Raw genomic sequence first — 23,269 nt, 5'->3', positions numbered from 1 at the left:
GTTATGGCTATGGCTGTGATTGACATCCAAATAACTGTACAACATCAAGCACCTGTATTTGGCCTTTGTTATTTTAGGGGTGAATGCGATCTCTTTGTGAAGCCTACACAACCCTACATAGATCCTCTTTATAACATCTGACAGAGGAGTTGCTTGTAAAAGACCACCAGGTATTGTCAGATTCACTAGGACAAATCCTATCTTCCATTTAAGGCAATTTTTCACTTAGTCATACATTGATGTCAGTGGGAGACTAAAGTGAAAATTTGACATAAATGGATGTTAAAATTTTCCCCTTTGTACTATATGATGTGAGATTCCTAAAAACACGCCACTTCAATACAGCTACGACCAGAAGTTATTTTTTACGTAGCAGGTTAGGAGAACTTACACAGATGGTTAGGAGAATTAAGGTAGGAGAATTGGGTTAAGGTTAGGAAAAGGGTTTGGGTAAGCAAAAAAAGTCACTTCCGATGTCACTCAAAGAAGCTGTCCTCTGCTGCAGTCTGCTGGTGCTGATAAGTATTGCTCTGCTCCCTCATCTTGTCATTCTACAGCAGATATCACTATCCCAATGTCTCCTTTGGTATTCCCCTGGACTTTTGTCCTTTGTTTAGTGATGTCATAATGCAGAGCTCTGGGGTCAAACACGTAACCATCAAAGACACAGATAAACATTTTCTGAACTATGTTTATCGAGAGAGAGAGAGAGAGATGTCTGCTGTGAGTATGTTTTAGTAGCTAGTCAGTGTCTTGTGTCCTAATGAGAGGGGGTATTGTTTGGGCCCCGCCCTGAATACCCATCATACCATACCAGGCTGGACCAACGACATCACCCAATAACACACACATATACTGTATACACACACACACAGGCGCACAAACACATGCACACACACATACACATTCTCCCCTACCCCATCAGACGTATAAGACCGTCATTGTTTTGAATGTTAAATACACACATCTGATTGTTAGGAGAAATTAGATGTGGTGCCTGGTGGGTGGAGATGGGGGAGGAGGAGGGGGGAGGGCAAGAAAGGGATTGAAGACATGAATATTCTATCTGTGTAGTGTGTGCTTGTGTCAGATGAATATTCTCTCTGCTCCATGTCTGTGTTGGAGTGGACAGAGGAACGACAGTGTGAGACAGCTGTGGCGGACAAAGACTGGAGTCAGAACAGCTAGTCCACAGAGACAGAACACACACACACACGTACAGCCTTGCCAATAACAAGGCATTATTATTCAAACTATACATTCATTTAGCATTTTATTCAAAGAAAAGTGTGTGAGAGAGAGGAGAGAGAGACCACTTGCATGCCACACGCACATTCAGAGATCCCCCAGAGTGACGGAGAGTGAGGTAAAACAGGTGTGCATACCTCTGAAGGCAAATGGACAAACAGCATTGTTGACATTGTTGGCCTTACTGCTATTAGCCCATACAAACGCATTGAATAACCGATTCACTACATGCAACAACAGATAGTCCCCAAACAAATCTAAACAAAGTTTGTGCACAGCTCGTCCTCTAAGTCTGTGTGTGTATTTGTGTGTTTGTGTGTGTACATGTTTTACTATACTTGTGAGTACCAGAAGTCCTCAGAAGAATAGTAAACCAACTAAAATTCAGAGAAGTGAGGACATTTTGCCAGTCCTCACTTGTAAAAAGGCTATTTTAGGTTTAGGGTAAGGGTTAGAATTAGGGTTAAGGATTAGTGGTTAGGTTTAGGGGTTAAGGTTAGGGTTAAGGTTAGGGTTAGGGGTTAGGAAAAATAGGATTTTGAAAGGGAATCAATTGTCCCCCCAAAAATCCTCACAAGTATAGTAAAACATACAGTGCCTTCAAAAAGTATTCATACCACTTGACTTATTCCACATTTTGTTGTGTTACAGCCTGATTTCAAAATGGATTAAATGTATTTTTTCTCTCACCCATCTACACACAATACCCCATAATAACAAAGTGAAAACATGTTTTTAGAAAAATAAATGTTTTTATTGAAAATGAAATACAGAAATATTAAATGCACATAAGTATTCACACCCCTGAGTCAATAATTTGTAGAAGCTTTTCTGGCAGTGATTACAGCTGTGAGTTATTCTGGGTAAGTCTCTAAGAGCTTTCCACACCTGGATTGTGCAACATTTGCCCATTATTATTTTCAAAATTCTTCAAGCTCTGTCAAATTGGTTGTTGATCATTGCTATACAACCATTTTCAGGTCAAGCAGATTTAAGTCAAAACTGTAACTTGGCCAATCAGGAACATTCACTGTCTTCTTGGTAAGCAACTCCAGTGTAGATTTGGCATTGTGTTTTAGGTTATTGTCCTGCTGAAAGATGAATTAATCTCCCAGTGTCTGGTGGAAAGCAGACTGAACCAGGTTTTCTTCTACGATTTTGCCTGTGCTTAGCTCCATTCCCTTTCTTTTTTATCCTGAAAAACTCCCCAGTCCTTAATGATTACAAGCATACCCATAACATTATGCAGCCACCACTATGTTTGAAAATAAGGAGAGTGGTACTCAGTAATGTGTTGTATTGGATTTGTCCCAAACATAACACTTTGTATTCAGGACAAAATGTTAATTGCTTTTTGCAGTATTACTTTAGTGCCTTGTTGCTAACAGCCTGTACAGGCTTCCTTCTTTTCACTCTGTCATTTAGGTTAGTATGGTGGAGTAACTACAAGTTTGTTGATCCTTCCTCAGTTTTCTCCTATCACAGCCATTAAACTCTAACCGTTTTTAAGTCACCTCATGGTGAAATCCCTGAGCGGTTTCCTTCCTCTCTGGCAACTGAGTTAGGAAGGACGTCTGTATCTTTGTAGTGACTGGGTGTATTGATACACCATCCAAGGTGTAATTATTCATTTCACCATGCTTTTTTTTACCCATCTACCAATAGGTGCCCTTCTTTGTGAGGCATTGGAAAACCTCCCTGGTCTTTGTGGTTGAATCTGTGTTTGAAATTCACTGCTCGACTGAGTGACCATACAGATAATTGTATGTGTGGGGTACAGAGATGAGGTAGTCATTTAAAATGCATGTTAAACACTATTATTGCACACAGAGTGAGTCCATGCAACTTATTTTGTGACTTGTTTAGCAAAATGTTACTCCTGAACATATGTAGGCTTGCCATAACAAAGGGGTTGAATACTTATTGATTCAAGACATTTCAGCTTTAAATTTGTTATAAATCTGTAAACATTTCGGAAAACATTATTCCACTTTGACATGATTGGGTATTGTGTGTAGGCCAGTGACATAAAATCTCAATTTAATCAGCTTTAAATTCAGGCTGTAACCTAACAAAATGTGGAAAAAATCAAGTGGTGTGAATACTTTCTGAAGGCACTTTAGCTGTGTGTGTGGTGGGGGAGGAGAGACAGACGGGAGATGACAGCCATAGATTTTCTGAGTCTGAATCCAATCTTCGGGGACGCGCAGCGGTCTCTGGTACCACCCCCTACAACATTTCGTCCTCTCTCTCTCATGCAGTGTGATGTGTGGTCATATGACAGGGTCTGAATACCAACACACTCTGGACATGAGCGAGGAGGCGTAATCCGGAGAAAACAAGTGGCAAAGTGTGTGTCGCGGACCCTGAGAGAGCGTGAACGGGCACTGGGGAACGCCTATCTGACTGTGAAACTGCGGAGAAGAAAACTCCTATAAAGCAACGGGGGACACTAACTAACTTTTACAAGAGTTTATGTCTAGCCAATCAAGCGAAGTTAAACATTTGTTTATTTACAAATCGTGTCGAGTTATTGCTTTCCCCTTTTCAGAGCCGTGCGTGCCAAATCTCAGAATCGGAGGAGGCTGGGGCTTGAGGCAGCAGTTTGGACAACTTTAAAACAAAAGTATACATTTTGGGTTAAGCATCACTCTAGAGCGTCGGCCCTGATTTTGTCTGGTAAACTTGAGTTGTGAGTGTGACAATGGTCGGTGAGATGAGTGAACAGGTCCGGGAAAGACCCAGACCAAGGCCCAGCCCGGACTACCTGATGCAGCTGATGACAGATCGGAAGGTGATGAGCTCGCTGCCCAACTTCACTGGCATCTTCACTCACCTGGAGCGGCTCTTAGACGAAGGTAAGTGCGTAGGCTACAATGCATATTTTTTAAAGATTGACCAAAAATATGGTAGGTCTATAATTAGTTGGTTGATATTTCAACGATGTTGTTTGGTGAGATACTGTGACACACGCCATAGACATTAAGAGAGACACAGAGAGAGAGACAACCAGGCAGTGGGTGCTGTGAACAAACGGACAGTTGTTAGTCTGGGCCGGTGACCTAATGTGCAAGGCGGTGTGAATGTGGCGGCCCATCGCGGTTAGTCACGGGGCTCAGTACACGGTCAACAGGATGTCAACATGAAAATATTTGACTTTGGAGGGCGTGCTTAGACTGTATGTATGTGAATACAGAGACACACAGACTTAGCCATGCAGGTGGCTAGAGAGCCAGTAAAGTGTGTGTACAGTATGGCTGATTGATTGATTGATTGATTGATTTGTATTCTTTGAAGAGGACCCCCACCACAACAAACACACAGCAAGCAGGTCAAACAACAAGGTAACAAGGAATGAGATGTAATGTGGACTTATTGATCAGATGATATTGATTCTGACAAAGGACAAGGAGAGGGGGAGAAATAACCAAAAAATGACTGAGGAAGACAAGAGAGGAGGAAGATGAGGGGAAGTGGCCGGGGAGGTATTTGGTTTTTTTTCTCCAACACTTCAACCTGCCAGTACACTATCTAGAGTTCTCTCTGTGTATATATAGACTGCACTCATGCACTCTCATTCTCTCCTGCAGCCACATTATTCTTATTGTGGCAGTTTAACTACGGTGGCTGTCTCATCCAAGACACATTTCCATTGTATGAGTAATCTTCAATGCTGCAGACATTTTTGGTACCCTTCCCCAGATCTGTGCCTCGACACAATACTGTCTTGGAGCTCTACAGACAATTCCTTCGACCTCATGGCTTGGTTTTTGCTCTGACATGCACTGTCAACTGTGGGACCTTATATAGACAGGTGTGTGCGTTTCCAAATCATGTCCAACCAATTGAATTCACTACAGGTGGACTCTAATCAAGTTGTAGAAACATCTCAAGGATGATCAATGGAAACAGGATGCACCTGAGGTCAATTTCGAGGCTAATAGCAAAGGTTCTGAATACTTATGTAAATAAGGTATTTCCGCTTTTTATTGTTAATATATTTGCAAAAATTTCTAAAAACCTGTTTTCACTTTGTCATTATGAGGTATTGTGTGTAGGTTGCTGAGGATAAAAAAAATAAATCAATTTTAGAATACGGCTGTAACTTAACAAAATGTGGAAAAAGTCACGGGGTCTGAATACTTTCTGAAGGCACACGTTCAGAAAGTATTCAGACCCCTTGACTTTTTCCACATTTTGTGACGTTACAGCCGTATTCTAAAATGGATTGAATTGTTTTTTCCCCTCATCAATCTACACACAATAAACCATAATGACTAAGGAAAAACAGGTTTTTAGAAATTGTAACAAATTTATTAAAAATAAAAACCGGAAATATCACATTTCAGACCCTTTACTCAGTACTTTGTGAATCTACTTTTTTAACAACAGATTGTAGCAGTTCGTTAGTTTTGGTGTGCATTGAGGGCATTTTAGTTATGTTTTCCTGGATAGCATTTAACTGTTCATTACTCTCGTTTTGCGTTTCCAAATTGTCCTTTCCTTTGACGGAGGCCATGATCTGTTGGGTTCATGTTGCTGCACTGTTTACAAACTGAGTGGTTCACTGTTGTACAATACTGATCTCTCACCCTCTCCCAGTTGCTTGGGAATATGTTGATTTTATCAAGTTTAGAGGCTTGATTGTTGTCTGGTTTCTACATATAACCACAGTTTTGTCGGTACAAAACGGAGCCACTCACACCCCATGCGTCCTATCAGTATGTGCATGCTCGTCACTATTTTCCTATTGAGATGCATTGCATTGAACATTTTACACTCTTTTTAAGAATGTCAGGTTTGTGATGACAACATGCAAGAGAGCTGTATTCATTCATTGCTATGATCATTGACACAGATCACCCATTATATTGACCAGATACTCCAGTGGCTGCTCTAACAATGAAAATAAATGTCTTCAAAAATGGAAGGCAGTCGGGAGGAGGCAAAATCAGGTGGGACCAGGGCTGTGGTGGTCGTGAAATTTTGTCAGCCGGTGATTGTCAAGCAAATAACTGCCGGTCTCATGGTAATTGACCATTAATTAACATAATTACGATTAGCTTCCTCGTATAGCCTACAAGCCACTGATGCAGACCTGTGGAACATCTACATTTAAAAAAAAGTCTAATAAATCCATTTAATATAGCCTACACCATCACAATAAATCCATTATTTATTTCAGACAGGTCTAAAGAAACATGATTTGAAGAAAAATGTAGTCTATTTCAGTAGAACAGAATAACATACTCTGAGTTGTCCTTATGTTAGGCCCTGATCTGGCTGTGCCATATGGCTGTGGGCTACACTAGTTCATTTAGCAGACAATATTTGCTTAGAATTCCGTGGCATTATTTTATATTATTTTATAATATGAAGAATACAATAGAACATAGCTTAATAAAATAGAAAGGATATTTTCCCCAAATTATTTATGAGGGAGTGTGCACATCCGGCTATTCTGTGTTGAGCGGTTAACAAAGAAACAGTTCCTCCTATATGCTTAATTTTAGAGTTATTTATGCAACTTTAGTTGTGATTCATACGTTGGGCTACATGTTTTGATTTTTAAAACATTCTAAGGCTGTATGATGCGACTTTAATTATGATTTGTAAAAAGTCACATGAAAGGCATGAGCTCTGCTTTGTTTCTTGTGCAGGCTCCACACACTTCATCAGTCTCTCATTCACAATTTGACAAGCACTTGATAATATTCTCACCAGGCCTTCGAATTTCCCGGCGGCATCCCCCTTGTGTGGCTGTAAAGCCCCATAAAAAAATTCCATGCCTTTTGCGGCCAAAGTGGCCCGTTGTGCCCTTGGGCTGAATATAATAAATATAATTCCCTTCTCCCGGCTGCCAATCACCGTGCTCCGAATCACCTCTCACTCACATGGCTCTCTCAGATATCTCAATTCTTATTAGCCAATGCCCGTCACATGATCGAGTCCTTTTCACAGGCATCTCAGCTCCGAAGTAGGCTACAAGTGAAGACAGACACATCGGGACGCAACTGCGTGTGTCCTTCTTATCGAATTCCGAGGCACATATTGTGGACAGTTCTTTTAACTTCTTCATTTACTTTTCGTCAGCCAACAAGATGAGTAAACCTAACGAACAGGAAAAGCACTAGCCTATGTCAATCTACTATCCCCCATAGTACAAAAGTTGACCTATTCTATTGGTCAACTTGTCCTTCTGTGCGAGAAAGAAATATTCGAAATATACTCCGGGACAGTTGTGGGATGCGATAGATCCCAAATTAATACAACCACTCGCATCAAAAAAACTTTTAAAAGCAATGAGGCTGATGCAACAGATCAGAACGTTTAGCTTAAAATGTTGGTAAACTATTAGGCTATTTCTTCACATTATAAGCGCAGCAATGTGCACACGGCAGTAGGCTATAAGCGAGACTGTTCCAATATGCAATCAATTAGCGGGAAAACACCATTCTCAAAAGTGACCGCAAATGCGATTATGCATGTAATGCTTTATTATATAGGTGCATTTTTATGGTGAAAATGATCTTCCAGTTAGTCTCTACACCGGTTGTAAAGCTGCAGTTGGTAGAGCATGGCGTTTGCAACGCCAGGGTTGTGGGTTCAATTCCCACGGGGGTCAGTATGAAAAAATAAATAAAATAATGTATGCACTCACTAACTGTAAGTCGCTCTGGATAAGAGCGTCTGCTAAATGACTAAAATGTAAAAAAAAAAAAAGTTATGTAAAGCGGATGAATGTGCTTCAATTGAAGAACTTAAGTTGTGACACAAACCTTATCAAAACATATAGGCCTATGGGCTAGGCTACATGAGGTGTGCGACTATGATTTGAAAAAGTTGCCAAAAAAAGGCATGTGCTGTTTTTTGCTTTACTGCACACAAGCTGGGCGTCATTCATAAGTGCTAATATATAATTCACAAGTGATAGGCTAATATTGTCACCCATCAGACTATTCTTGATTTAATCTTGTCTTTACATATACTAAATCATATATGTGTGAAATTTGTTTTGATTTAGAATGGACGATTATCATGCACCTGTCTCGAAACAGGGGCAGCGGGAAAAAATACATGTAATCTATGCACTTAAATAGCAAATGGAGGACGCTTTTCATGCCAGCCAGGTAAGCTATACAACTGTTGAAAAGCGAAGCAATGTGCTAAATATTAGCAAAGTTGATAAGTAAATATAGTAGGCCTAGCCTATAGAAAGCTGATGGGATCCTCCTCTTTTTAATAGAGGCCATCAAAACACTGTTTTCTCATGCAATTGCATAGCCTATAGAAATGTTGCGCAACATGAGCTCATGGGGTCTCAAGTGTTTGACCTGATTTTCGATTACATTTGCATTGACGTCAGAGTGATTAAAGGGACAACAGAGAGCTGAGTGCCAGGCAGTTAGCAAGTTTGGTAGGCTACTAATGACCATCAGCAGCATCAGAGCTTGGAGAAGCCTAGTTACCGTGACTAAACGGTCACATGGAATATGACTGCGGTCATGACTAGTGACTGCCGGTGTGGCGGCAATACGGTCACCATAACAGCCCTAGGTGGGACCAGTCTAGCCAATGAGAGGGCAGATACGCTCGTGAACAACAGGCACAACGGTTTCCAATAGTTACCACAGCCACAATGTCTAAATTGGCTATATCGTAAAAATGCATGATTTTTTTTGTTGCTTTTTGGTCTCAATTACATTTTAGGGCTAGGCATAAGGTTAGCAGTGTGGTTAAGGTTAGGGTTAGGCATAAGGTTAGCAGTGTGGTTAAGGTTAGGTTTAAAATCACATTTTAAGAAGATCAATTGTAGAAATAGACAGGGTTTATGACTTTGTGACGATATAGTGTTTTTTTCTCACTCGTAGCAACCTAATCATTACGAAATTTCTATTTGAACAAATAAGCCACACGTAGCAAATAAGCCATTAATTTTTTTTTTGTTAACCAAATTCGACTCACTCTCTGACCACACTCCTCGCTTGGTGAGCGGAAAGAAACGCCATGTGCTGGAGAAGACAGATTTTGGGCCCAGTTATCCCTCTCGCTTCTTGTTCTCTGTTGTTGATCTCCTGAAGAAGCTATCCCTTTTACTTTTTTTCTGTTCCCCAAAATGTTTGGATATAAAGTTACCAGGTTGTTAGCTAGCCAATGAGGTAACATGACTTAACAATGTGTAACGACGCGCGAGTAGTTTTACATTTACATTTTATTCATTTACCATGCTCTACCAACTGAACTACACTAGAACTGCCCACGATATGGTTTATGAATGTATAATGCAGTCCCGGCGAGGAATATATTTTGCGGCGGTAACATGGGATCTCTCGAGTGGCGCAGTGGTCACTAGAGATCCTGGTTTCGAATCCAGGCTTTGTCGTAGCCGGCCGCGACCGGGAGACCCATGGGGCGGCGCACAATTGGCCCAGCGTCGTCCAGGGTAGGGGAGGGAATGGCCGGCAGGGATGTAGCTCAGTTGGTAGAGCATGGCGTTTGCAACGCCAGGGTTGTGGGTTCGATTCCCACGGGGGGCCAGTATGAAAAATAAAAAATAATGTATGCACTCACTAACTGTAAGTCGCTTTGGATAAGAGCGTCTGCTAAATGACTCAAATGTAGTAATGTTGCAACCATGACGCTATCGAATCTGCACTCGCTTTTTTCTCTAGGGCACTCGGAATCAACGGTACAGCGTAGCCTAATCATTTAAACAATAATTATCTTGGAGATATGTTTCCTAGTCGCACAGTGCCCCCAACAACAATTGCTCCCCTGGCGCTGATGATGTGGACATCGATTAAGGCAGCCCCTCGCACCTCTCTGATTCAGAGGGGTTGGGTTAAATGCGGCGGACACATTTCAGTTGAATGCATTCAGTTGTGCAACTGACTAGGTGTCCCCTTCCCCTTTCCCAAATTGGTCGCACTTTGGAGCCCTGAGTGTATGTGTACTTCTAGGTGTGTGTGTGTGTGTGTAATAATCAGGTTTACGTGTGAGGTCAGATGTGTTATTAGAGGCGTATAGCTGTTGTGAAAATAGCTTTAGATAATTATAGTTCCAGTTATTATAACTATGTTCACACTTAGTTATCACTCTGCTTCCGTCAGGCCATAGTTATTTCACGTGTGTTTGTGTGTGTGTGGGTGTGGGTGTGTGTGGCTTAGCAGGTTATTATAGTGGTTGCCATGCTATTAGTAATGCATCATGCAACATTGGAAGTCTGAGTCAGACAGCTTTAAACAAACACACACTGTCTCTGTCTTTTATTTTGTAGTGCTTGACATTAAAATCTTGATTTTAAAGCTTCAAATGACGTTTTAAATTATGTCTCTCGCTCTCTCTCTTCACTTCTCCCAATCTCCCTCCATCAGAGATAGGTAGAGTGCGCAAGGACATGTATAACGACTCAATGAATGGAGGTGTCGCTGCCGAGGGGCGTGACTCCGAGGAGCTGCCTGATGGGATTGGTCCAGTGGCTCAGCTGCAGGAGAAGCTCTACGTGCCCGTCAAAGAGTTCCCCGACGTGAGTGGACAAACCTTTTTTCAACCTTTTTATAGACGTCTTTATTTTAGTGTCTATCCAGAGTGACAGAATATCTATCCCTATCCATAACAGAAACGTCCAGCCCATTGAAGGGTAAGGTAGAGCCCATATAAATGGAATGAATAGAACAGGCTTGGAACCTTTTAACCCTTGCAATTTCACTAGTAAACTCATGGGTACACTCACAATGGCTTCCTGGTATTGTGATGCAATAATTTCCATGGGAAGGTAGAATGTTCGTTCAAATGATGCTAACTGATGTGGCTCATGTAATGGGACCAGCAATACTAGTTAGCAACGGCGCTGGTAGTTAGCAACGGCTCTGGTCCCAGATTTGTGACAACGTTGTCTTGACCTTTATATTTTTGACCTAACTTTGCTCCTAACTAGCATAGCTGGTACCATTGTTGCAAAGAGTTGTCTTAAACTTTGTCATCTTCAACGTAGCTTTGCTCCTATGGGTACACTCGCAATGGCCACCAGTCCACCCATTATGCCAACATTAGATTTGTGTGTATTAGGATTTTGTTGTGGAACTGTTAGATATTACTTGATAGATATTGCTGCACTGTCGGAACTAGAAGCACAAGCATCTGCTAACCATGTGTATGTGACCAATAGCTCAGCTGGTAGAGCATGGCGCTTGTAACGCCAAGTTAGTGGGTTCGATCCCCGGGACCACCCATACACAAAAAAAAAATGTATGCACGCATGACTGTAAGTCGCTTTGGATAAAAGCGTCTGCTAAATGGCATGTTTATTTATTTATATTTGATTTGATTTGACTTGAATGGAGACGGCCGTTCTATTAATTATATTTCTATGGTAGAGCCATCACCATGTTGCTTACTCCTGTCTGGTCTATTCAGATTTGTTAACATAGATGGGGTAGCGGTAAAGGGTTGCTTTCTAAGCTCCCAGACCTTATTAAAGGGGGTTAGAATGTATGGCAGAGGACATCAGATAGGGGTGACGACCTACAAGCTCTCACGGTCTCATTGCAGAATAAGACGTTTATCCACGTTTCTCCAACGTTAAATGTCAAAGTTGCTCCAAACATCAAATTTCGAAGTGTTTTGACACCCTGGGTTGACTACTCCTGCTCAGTATCATTCCTTTTCTCCAAAGGCAAATGTTGAAGTTGCTCCAAACTTCAATGACAGAAGCTTCTCTTCATTCACATGATGAAATGGCAATATAACCACGGTTAGTGCTATCTGGTATCCTTGGGAAGTATCGACCTTAACTTTTACCATTTTAAATGACAACTTCAAGGGGGTAATGTCTGAGTTGGGACGTCCTAAGGATTCCAAATAGCATGGACCGTGTAACCAATGGTAACACATGCAGACACACGCAGAAGCACTCACACAAACTCACACACCGATGGAACAGATGAGATCAGGGCTAAAAATACATTCTAATGTTCCCCGTGTGGGTTGCGTGTTAAAGCGGTTGTTTTAGAAAGGAAGAGAATGCGTTGACACCTGTAGAGAAGTGGGGGGATCAGAAAAACACGTAAAAACAGACACAACGGGTGACTGCGCGATAGAGAGAGAGAGAGAGAGAGAGAGAGGGAGGCAGCTGTCTTGTTAATCTCTCAGCTCCAGTGACAGATAAGGTTAAGAGAGTCTGGCCTCACCCCCAGCCAAAACAAACAATGACCTATTCCTGACTCACACGCACACACAGGGCTCTAAAGTGCTACAAAATATTTTGTTGTGCCACCACACGTTTTATTTTGGGAGCACTGTGCCACTATGAAAAATAGCTCCCAGATAATAATTGTTGTAATGATAAGGCTTCGCTGTACCGTTGTTTCCGAGTGCCTTAGAGAAAAAAGCGAGTGCGGTTTAATTGGCGTCATGGGTTGCGCCATTACTACAGTGAAAACGTCTCTCTTCTAAAGCCGAAATCACATGGAGAGACCGTGTCAAAATTTGCGCATGAGATTAGAGAGCGTAAATACATATACACTGCGTAGCGTATGCCAATTTAATTGTAATGAGAATCCATAATAAAGAGTTTTATTTTATGTTCGTTATTTAGCGCTTGTTAATTATTGTGTGTTCCCTTTGACTTGCATTGTAATTTGACACGCTGTGACGCATCTGTTTTCTCCAGTTCACTCCTGTGCATTCTAATTCCAGCGTGTTCACGTGCGTAAAAAATCTGCATACTTTAACTTTTTAACCTTAAGTATATTTTAGCAATTACATTTACTTTTGATACTTAAGTATATTTAAAACCAAATACTTTTAGACTTTTACTCGAGCAGTATTTTACTGGGTGACCTTCACTTTTACTTGAGTAATTTTCTATTAAGGTATCTTTTCTTTGACTAAAGTATGACAATTGGGTACTTTTTCCACCACTGGAAAAGGGATAACTTCTTTAGAAGATCAATGATCATAGCAATGAATGGATGACTGCTCTCTTGCGTGTCATCACAAGCCTGACATTTTTTAAGAGTGTACCATTTTCAATATAATGCGTCTCAATAGGAAAATAGTGCTTTTACACAATGTAGAAACCTAATATTACACAAATGACTTTGTAATTTCAATGACAGGTATTCATATCAACATTTTAGCTTTTATAATAAACTAAAGTTTGCAGTGTTTCATAGAGCAGTGTTTTTTTAGAGCACAACATGTGCTGCAAAAGTAGCTAGAATATAGGCCCAATATAGGATGTATCTCAATCAATTTAAAAAAAATCATATTTTCTGGTGCTCTTACATTTCATGTGGTGCTCCTAACTTTTTAAAATTGGGAGCACCAGTGCTAAAAAAATGTAATGGGTTATTTCATGGCCAGGCCAAATTAGACCAAGTTACCAACCAGGTCCTGGAGTATTTCATGGCCCTACCAACCAGGTCCTGGAGTATTTCATGGCCCTACATCTTCTTAGAATGTCTCTCTCTCTCTCTCTCTCTCTCTCTCTCTCTCTCTCTCTCTCTCTCTCTCTCTCTCTCTCTCTCTCTGTCTCTGTCTCTCTGTCTCTCTCTCTGTCTCTCTCTCTGTCTCTCTCTCTGTGTCTCTCTCTGTGTCTCTCTCTGTCTCTCTCTCTGTCTCTCTCTCTGTCTCTCTCTCTGTGTCTCTCTCTGTGTCTCTCTCTGTGTCTCTCTCTCTCTCTCTCTCTCTCTCTCTCTCTCTCTCTCTGTCTCTCTGTCTCTCTCTCTGTGTCTCTCTCTCTCTCTGTCTCTGTCTCTCTGTCTCTCTCTCTCTGTCTGTCTCTCTCTCTCTCTGTGTGTTCAGTTTAACTTTGTAGGTAGGATCCTGGGTCCAAGGGGTTTAACAGCCAAACAGCTGGAGGCAGAGACAGGCTGTAAGATCATGGTACGAGGAAAAGGATCCATGAGAGACAAGAATAAGGTATGCTCACAAACAGACGCAAGCCCGCAAAACACACACATACACACACTCACAGCATGGTGTATTTATTTTGATAGTAGATTCTAAAGAGTGGAGTGGAGGGGAAATAGAGCTGGGTCCATATGTTTCTCTGCTGGCTTAGGTTCTCTGGTTCTGGCTAGAGTGTCAGCCATCCAGCCTTCCAGTGGAGCAGTTAACGGCAGGTGGAGCGCAGCCAGCATTCCATCCACCTCTCATGAGAATACACCCATCCCACACCTCAGAGAAAGAAAGAAAGAAAGAAAGAAAGAAAGAAAGAAAGAGGGAGGGAGGAAGGAGGGGGAGAGATGTTGAAATGGATAGAAAGAGTGGGTAGACATTCTGACCTTCTTCATGAGTGGGGATTATTCAGTTAAATGGCTACACTGTAAAACCAAGTGTTTAGGATCTGAACACATAACTAAACACTTTTCTGTAACATTTTTAAACGCCTCAAGGCATTTAGAATTTCAATGAAAACGCATCAGTGTTTAGATTGTAAACACCAGAACTTGTTTATTCGCTGTAACACTTTTTAAACACACAAACACATTTATTTAGCACAAGGCGTTCAGGTGTTAAACACTGAACACTGGGTGGAAAGCTGAAATTGCATGTTTCCCAGCATGCCTTTCGAGTGACTGTAAGAGATACCCACTCATGACTGTTTGTTAGTGACAGAGACATGGTTGTTGCATTCAATTTCTTAAATTCTTGAAGCCTTCACCAAGTGACTGCTTAAGTGAATGTTTGAACCCTTTATGACAACATATTTATACATTTAATAAGGCGTTTATCTATGGCCTAGTTATCCTTAACATTGTGGTTTGAAAATCCTGGCTCATGGGCCACAACAGACCTGCAAGTCACAGTATGCTGGTTTGTGAAGTGATTTAATAATTCCTATCAGAATCCAGCCAGAGGGAGGATATCCAAGAATTTGAATATTTGATCACAAACAAGACTACCTAAATGATCTAAACTGGAACAACCATCTCAATTTATTTTTATTTTTATTTCACCTTTATTTAACCAGGTAAGCCAGTTGAGAACAGGTTCTCATTTACAACTGCGACCTGGCCAAGATAAAGCAAAGTAGTGCAATAAAAAACAACACAGAGTTACATATGGGGTAAAAAACATAAAGTCAGAAATATAACAGAAAATATATATACAGTGTGTGCAAATGAAGCAAGTTATGGAGGTGAGGCAATAAATAGGCTATAGTGCAGAATAATTACAATAGTATTAACACTGGAATGCTAGATGTGCAAGAGATTATGTGCAAAAGAGCAAAATAAATAACAATATAGGGATGAGGTAGTTGGGTGGGCTAATTTCAGATGGGCAATAACGGTTGCAATAAGTCCAACCCCTTACAGATTGGATTAGTTTAGAAATGTTTTAGTTATTTATCTTTGTATAGTTAAGATCAATGAATCAAGCAATGTGCATGAGGAAACATAGATATTAAAACCAACTATTCTAAAAAATCAACCTGAAACAACGCATGCTGGGAAATATGATAATGAGGCCACTACCGCATCTTTCTCACTCTGAGAGAATTAATGGAAATGAACTCGACACAGTCGAATAACAACAACAGCACGCGATGATTTGAAAATAATTCTTGAAGCAAATGTCCTGTTCAGTTATAGATAAGGTGACAGACATTCCTAACACTGATATGATTTAAAAGGCATGGAAAGTCACGTACATTTTGTATGACTAAAGTCACTGTAAACAGGACGGTAGGAAAGTAAACACTATTGTTTAAAATCGGAACACTCAGGAGATATAGGTGTCTCCTGGTTGGAAACTGACTGGAAAAAAGCTGACTCATGTTTACTCTAGCCTTATTGGAAAATCTAAATGCCTAATGTTTAAGTTTTAAACACTGACATTTAGGGTATAAATGTGTCACGTTTCATGGTCTTACAGTGTACCGTGTCGTTACCGAACTGAAGTCAATGTGGACAGTCTTCTGGGAACTGTACAAAAATTGTATGGGTGAAGGAAGATGCTCACATACACACTCAAACATAAATACACACGCCGTAATATTCATGTTTTGTTTGTGTATCAGGAAGAGCTGAACAGAGGGAAACCTAACTGGGAACACTTGAGTGAGGAACTTCATGTTCTTATCACAGTGGAAGACTCACGCAACAGAGCTCAGATCAAACTACAAAGAGCTACCGCAGAGGTCAAGAAACTACTCGTACCAGCTGTGAGTACCATGAGTTTCATGCTATAATTGTCTGTGTGTGTGTGTGTGTGTCAGGGAGTTGGGTAATTCGCCAGGCAGCATGTATAAAGGCGTATCCATGGTAATGCATGTGAAAGGAGGAAGGGGATGAATGAAGAGACTGTTCACACATTCTCTTCACTATCACTCCTTTCACTCCTTAATTAATTCCCTCTTCCTCTCTATTTTCTCACTTGTTTTTTTTTTGGTCCCTCAACATTTCTGCCGTTCTCTTAGCCTCCTACCCTCTGTCCCCCACACCTCACACAGACACCTTGCTAACACTGTTGCTCTCCTGAAATTCAACATTGAATAGAGAAGTTGTGAACTCTCAAATCGCACTGCAGTGACTTGCAGTAAAATAACTTGCGCTTTGAACACACCGACTGCGTTTTTGCGTTTTGGTACACCAGAAGTACATTCATTTCCAGTGGAACGCTGCGTTTGCCTTGCAGCGTTGCGTTGCAGAGGCAGTTGCAGTGCGTTCTGTGTGGTGCATACTTTGGATTTATCGAACGTATGCGTCAAACTGTATGCGTAGACGGGTTGACAGAAATGGTAGCAGAAGGTGAATGTTGAACTTTTGTTGCACACATATCTAGATGATGCTGCATACTATTTTGCACAATGACGCAGTCGGTGTGTTCAAGCGTTATGCCCCCTGTCAACTTATGCTGTCCCGCCCCTGTCTCTTAATGTCCAATCAGTGTGAAGTATCAACACCAGAGAGGTTATAGGGTAGGAGGGGGCTAAGCTGTGAAGTACAGGTACTATAATTATACATGTTAAATGTCCAGTGCAGCTGTTTTTATCTCAATATCAAATTATTTATGGGTAACTATTAAGTACCTTACTGTGATTGTTTAAAATTAAAATGGTAAAAAAAGAAACAAAAATAACTTCTTAGCAAAGAGCAATTTCTCAAGCTAGAATTTAGCTAGGACTGTCTGGGAGTGGTCTGAGTGGGCAGGGGAAAACTAGCTGTTATTGGCGGAGAGGTTTGGAACTCTTTTGGTCTATTAACTAATTTACTGCATGGAAGGCCATTGAAGGCCAAAACTCCATCCCACCAAAACAGGCTGAAATTTCAGGCGGTCTTTTCAAACAGCTCTTACACTATAACGGCATTATCATCATTTTCACAATTTCACACTATTATTCCAACCTCATAGTGTGGAAATATAAAACACAGGAAAATCACGTTGTTGACTGCACTGGGCCTTTAACAACCCATAAACCCAGTGTGTGGGTAGGGGATAATGATATATGTTAGTTTAACCTGGCCTAGCTGGACATCACTCACAATCTGTTGGCCAGAGAGTAACGTAATCCAACCTTCAGCCAACTGGACAGATATTGTGTATGTGTGTTTAGGCTGATGGAGAGGACAGTCTGAAAAAGATGCAGCTAATGGAGCTGGCCATTCTCAACGGAACCTACAGAGACGCCAACATCAAGCAACGTAAGGATGACATCATCAGAAAGCGCCTGTCCTGAAACTGACTTTTTGAGGGAGATGTTTTCTTTTCCATCTAGTAATGTATTGTCTATTTCTTCTCTCTCTCTCTCTGTGTGTGTGTGTGTGTGTTTGCCTGATGTGTGTAGCCACTATGGCCTTCTCCCTAGCCTCCTCTCAGCAGCCGCGGCTCATCTCCAGCCCCTCCCCTGTCATGCAGCAGGCTATGCGAAGCCCCGCCCCTGGTCAACAGCCCAACCTCATGCCTCACCTGATTCGTCAGATCCAGAGTCAGCAGGCCCTCATGCAAGGAGCCAATCAGCACGCTGCACTGATGCAGCAATCACCTGAATCAGGAGGGTTCTTCTACGCTCCCTACGAATATTCCCCCTACACCCTGACCCCATCTATACTAGAATACCCCATGGACACTACTGGCGTGCTAGGTAATCACACACAGATCAAGTTGATTTGGGCATGAGGGTTGTGTTGTGTTGTAACGTGGTTGTATTTCTCTCTCTGTCTCCAGGTATGTCTTTCCAAACCAAAGGCTGAGAGATAAACTCCCTCCTACACATGGACCTCACATACACACACACACACACACACACACACACACACACACACACACACACACACACACACACACACACACACACACACTGGACAGGCTTATCTGAAATGGGCCTCTTGACTGTCTTCTTAATGATTCTGTCACTGTTTGATGATGTCACTGTTTGATAATGTCACTGTCAACCTCCTGTGTTTTGGTGATGTGGTTGCGCGGTGAGCAGGAGCGATGACGGCTAAGGTGCAACGCCACAATATGAGGGCCCATCCTTACCAAAGAGTAGTGAACACCGACCGAGGTCAGTTAGATCACCAGACAGTGTGAGTGGGAATACACACGTGTGAGTGATTTTGAGTGTGTGTGCCGCATGCTAAGAGAGGAATGAGACCAGAATGTGAGGGGAAAGTCAAACAGTGGGCTGTGTGTAAAGGTCTAACAACAGTCTGTCACAGAGCAGAGAGAGGGTGGTGATAGGAATGGATGAGTCCGTCCCGGGGGTGATAATTCCAGGGCGCTCATAGCCCCTCTGTCAGATAGAGGGAGGCATGTGAGGTTGTCCCCTTCTTTTAGAATGGACTGTTCCTCCATGTGACTGTGACCTTGTGACTCTCTTTAGAGTTCTGAGATCTCTCTTCAAATACTATGTTCTCTCTCTCTCTCTCTCTCTCTCTCTCTCTCTCTCTCTCTCTCTCTCTCTCTCTCTCTCTCTCTCTCTCTCTCTCTCTCTCTCTCTCTCTCTCTCTCTCTCTCTCTCTCTTTTTCCTGGTTATTTCACTACTGTTCAACCTTAGAGACAAGCAGTCATCTCTTTTATACCGTCTTAAATTACACCATTCCTTTCATTTGATTTTGTCAAAGTGAACACTACCTTTTTATCTACTCTTTTATTTATTGATATGTTTTTATAAAGGATTGTTTTGTATCTCATGGATCAGAGACATACAGTACTTGAAGCTGAAACAGCCTCCTCATAACCATAATCCATATACCCTATATACTGTATAGTATATGACCCTATACTTCTAAAATACTACGGAAGTCTCTATTATGAGATCTTGTGTGTAAAGTAACCATCACTGGACCTTCCGGGTGCTGATAGGTTTACATGAGAGAGAATGTAATTATGCGTAGCCTATTCTTTTTAGACAATTTGTAGTTTTTGCTCGTGCTTTCCAAAAAATAAATATAATTGAGTGTAAACATGTTTGAATATACTTTTAAGCTATGAGCAGGACGTGTTTTTGTATTCTTGGGGATGTTTTCTTTAGAGTTTAGACTACAGACTTGAAGCTCTAATTTATATTTTTGAGGCAAACGGTCCAAGGGATGTTTCGGTATATTATGTTGAAGTGATGTTAGTGTTTTCTCTGTGTCACTATGTTAACTGTAGGACTGGTCTTGCCTTGCTGTGTGTCAGCTATAGTTTAACTGGTGTACATAGAGAACCAAAGATTGAGATAAAAAAAAATCTGAAAACAAATGTAAATTATTATAATTAGACAATATCTGTTAAAAAGATCTGTTCTTAATTGCTTCTAAAACCACATCTCTTAACATCTCATGGCTCTCTGTAACTGCAGGCCTCATCTCCAGTGGAACACACATCTCTAATGCTTAACAGCAGTCTGGAAACCATCGCCAGATCATTTTTAATAAATTAATTGGTCATCATTGCATTTGGTATTTTCTGTGAAGACACCATAACGTACACCCTGACTACTGCTAACCACTGCTGAACCCAACCCTCAGGACCTACCAGCCGTTTCACATGTCTGATCTAGTCCGTCAAGGCATTGATGATTAGGACTAGATTCTGTGAGACGACTTGTGGTCCAGAAGGACTGGGTTGAGAAAAACTGTTAGTCAAAACAGCTTTAGACGTCAGTGACACTGTCACACCCTCACAAGAAACCATACCCTCTGCTGTCTCCATGGTTTCTCAGTCTGTAATGCAGCTAGCCTCACTGTAAAAGTGCTCAAACCTTCTACAAAGGCTCCTTTACAATGCCTTCATTAGCAGTACATAAGCATTCATAAGTGCCTATGTCAGCAGTCACTGGTTGGCATCTCACATCGTGTCACTTACTGCAGATGCCAGACCTTATGTCAACCTGCGGCTACTGACTTATAACTCTCAATGTAGTGCTTATGAAGGTGTGTGACTGCAGTAGATCTTTCATGTTGTCATCTTGACACCACTAGCTGACACTAATCTCTTTCTATCTTTTTCTGTGTGTCTTTTTTTTCTGTTCTCTTCATTTCTTTGTGTCTGTCCGTCTGTCCGTCTAACCCCTCCCCACCCCTCAGCTGCCACGGCAACTAACCCCTGACCTCTGTGCCCACTGATGACTCGCCCGTCTCCGCCCGTGGCTCGCTCGTTGCCATGCTCTGGACAGCAGCCACGCCCCTCCCCCAGAGTCACCTCTGCCTAACCAACCAGAGACCAGCGGCCATGGTAACGAACCTTCAGGACCCAATCAGGACCCAGTCACCAGCCATGCCCACCCAAACACCACACTATCAAGCCATGTGCCCGTTCTATAGGGAACCCCACAGCCAAACCACCCAACCACAATCCCCTTTAACCAAACCACAACTCCCCAATCTGCACTGGTCAGATAGCCTGGCTCTATACCTTGCCCTGCACTGAGTCGATGTGGAACTATAATATTATAATAATTCAATAATCCTAATAATAACAGTCATTTTTGTGATCATTATTATACTTATCGAGAACACTGAACCTCCACGCCCACTTGTCTGTCTGTCCCTGTTCTCAAAACGTCACTGTCACACAAAATGTTACTTAAATGGGGTTTACCAGGTCACACCAATTTCACATTATGTCCTCTCTAAGACGAGTCTCGACTGTTGCACCATGCCTGCCTTTCTACAGTGAGCTGAGCCTATCTAATGGGAAAGATCTGCGTTCTCCAGGAAGTCTCAACCATAACATTACAGTATTATATAAATCCGGAGAACAAAGTGCCTTAATTTATTCTAATAGAGAGATCTGTTACAGACCAGCCTTTTTATGAAGGGTTTATAATCTCCATGAAAGAGAAATAACCTGACGCCATCGTTTCTATATATCTCAACTCAGTGAAAGAGATGTGGTGTATTTTACAGAAACCATCTCAATGTTGCGGTTTAACTTAAACCCACACGTTTATGTATGGGTTTATAGTGAAGTGTCAAAAGGGTCAGTTTCTTCCGTTAGTACAGTAGGACCTCCCCAGAACAGTATTAATGTTGTGTGTTTATTTTATTTGGGGGAGTGATGTTTATGTATTTGTGTGCGTGTCTGCCTTTGAGAACGCACTCTATCGTATAGTGTTGTGTTATTAGATGTGTGCGTTGAGTGTTACATGCCCTTGCTCCAAACTCGCCTCGCCTGTTTTCACTCCACACAAACCGTCTCCTTCAAGACAAAACATGGACAATACTGTACATGTATAACATCTGTAACATCTCTTTATAATGCAATTTTATATTTTTTATGTGAGAAATAACATTAAATTATGTTTTCAGATAAGAACAGTATACCTTACTATGAATATATTTTTTGATTCAGTTTAAGAGCTAACATTGCCTCCAACCAATGTGCCATTCACCAAGTGTCCGGAGAGTTTTTAAAGTCCTGTAAATACTGAAAACGTTCAAATATTCTGGAAAATTCTTGTCTATCAAGTTAATCTCAGTGTTGCTTACCTTCTGTAACTTCCGTATGTAAAGAAGGATTATTAACTCTGTAGTAGTGTATATTAATCTACTCTTTGTACTAACTGACCAGTCCTGTACTTTTAACCTCTACTCATATCTGTCTCTGCTTTGGTTTCTTTAAAATATAAAACTGTGTGAATCTGAGAATTAAAAAGTGTGTTGTTGTTGTTTTAACTTTTTAAAAGCTGGTAAAAAAAATAACTATTTGTACTGGAAAACGATAGCATATTATTAAACTGGTAGTTTAAAAACAACTAACAAACCTCGTCACTTTTTCTCTGTAGCTTCTAAAGTTTCCTCAGAGCTTCCTTTCTGCGTACTAATCTTTGACACACTGCAGATACTATTGGAATACACTTAAATACTTTAGAAATAAAGTACGCTAGACATACACTTGTTCCCCCTTTCCCGTCCTCTCTCTATGGCTCTTTCCCACTCAAACAGCTAGACAGATTTTAAAAAGGAGATTCCAGGATGAGGAATCTGAAGCAAATCAATTGTGCAACCTATACTCACTCACTCACTCACACCTACCTACCCACACACACACAAATATGCAAACACATCCCCTGTAGCTCAGTTGGTAGAGCATGGCGCTTGCGACGCCAGGGTTGTGGGTTCGTTTCCCACGGGGGGCCAGTATGAAAATGTATGCACTCACTAACTGTACGTCGCTCTGGATAAGAGCGTCCGCTAAATGACTAAAAATGTCAAATCTGCTGAGCGAACTATACTGGATCACTGTGGCTCTCCCTAACGTACAGTATCTCTCTCATTCCACGGTTAACTACAGCCATGTGTCATATTTTAACTGCTGTACAGTCTCTAAAACTGCACTGAAAGAGCTAGACCTATAAAATATTGCTTTGACAGGGCTGTCAGTGGGTTGTTCTCTCCCTCTCCCTGCCCTTCCCGCACCCTCTCTGGGTGTAGCGAGGTAATTGAGCCCCAGGCTTGGCTCTGGGCCTGTGTTCCGGATACTGCCCCTGCAGCTGTTGGGGGAGAAGGAGCATGATCTGGCAATCCACTGGACTAGAGTGTGGGAGCAAGAACATCAACATGACATTCCTACGGAAGGAGA

General features: G+C 41.5%; 1 protein-coding gene across 3 annotated transcripts; it reads left to right on the top strand.

Moving 5' to 3' along the window:
* The first annotated feature begins 3,379 nt into the window (after positions 1-3,379).
* Positions 3,380-22,442, top strand: LOC311112114 (protein quaking-B-like). 3 transcript variants are annotated; one of them, XM_084155091.1, is made up of 8 exons: positions 3,380-4,106; positions 10,623-10,774; positions 14,056-14,172; positions 16,277-16,420; positions 17,813-17,900; positions 18,044-18,340; positions 18,689-18,763; positions 20,046-22,442. In XM_084155091.1, the coding sequence occupies exons 1-8, from the start codon at positions 3,953-3,955 to the stop codon at positions 20,081-20,083; spliced, it is 1,065 nt and encodes a 354-aa protein (XP_084011217.1). In that variant the 5' UTR covers positions 3,380-3,952; the 3' UTR covers positions 20,084-22,442. The 3 variants fall into 3 exon arrangements, with proteins under 3 accessions (XP_084011217.1, XP_084011219.1, XP_084011218.1); XM_084155092.1 differs by having other exon boundaries at positions 3,536-4,106; positions 20,773-22,442; XM_084155093.1 differs by lacking the exon at positions 20,046-22,442 and having other exon boundaries at positions 3,394-4,106; positions 18,424-18,763.
* Positions 22,443-23,269: the final 827 nt, after the last annotated feature.

Source organism: Coregonus lavaretus, assembly GCF_964263955.1.
Source record: "Coregonus lavaretus genome assembly, chromosome: 1".
NCBI lineage: Eukaryota > Metazoa > Chordata > Actinopteri > Salmoniformes > Salmonidae > Coregonus > Coregonus lavaretus.
Note: the sequence above shows the minus strand (reverse complement) of the source record. Positions and strands in the feature narration are given on the sequence as shown.

Coding starts and splice junctions, on each gene's coding strand:
- LOC311112114 (XM_084155091.1), top strand. CDS start 3,953: ATGGTCGGTGAGATGAGTGAACAGGTCCGGGAAAGACCCAGACCAAGG. Junction 10,775..14,055: donor CCGTCAAAGAGTTCCCCGAC/GTGAGTGGACAA, acceptor CTGTGTGTTCAG/TTTAACTTTGTAGGTAGGAT. Junction 14,173..16,276: donor CCATGAGAGACAAGAATAAG/GTATGCTCACAA, acceptor TTTGTGTATCAG/GAAGAGCTGAACAGAGGGAA.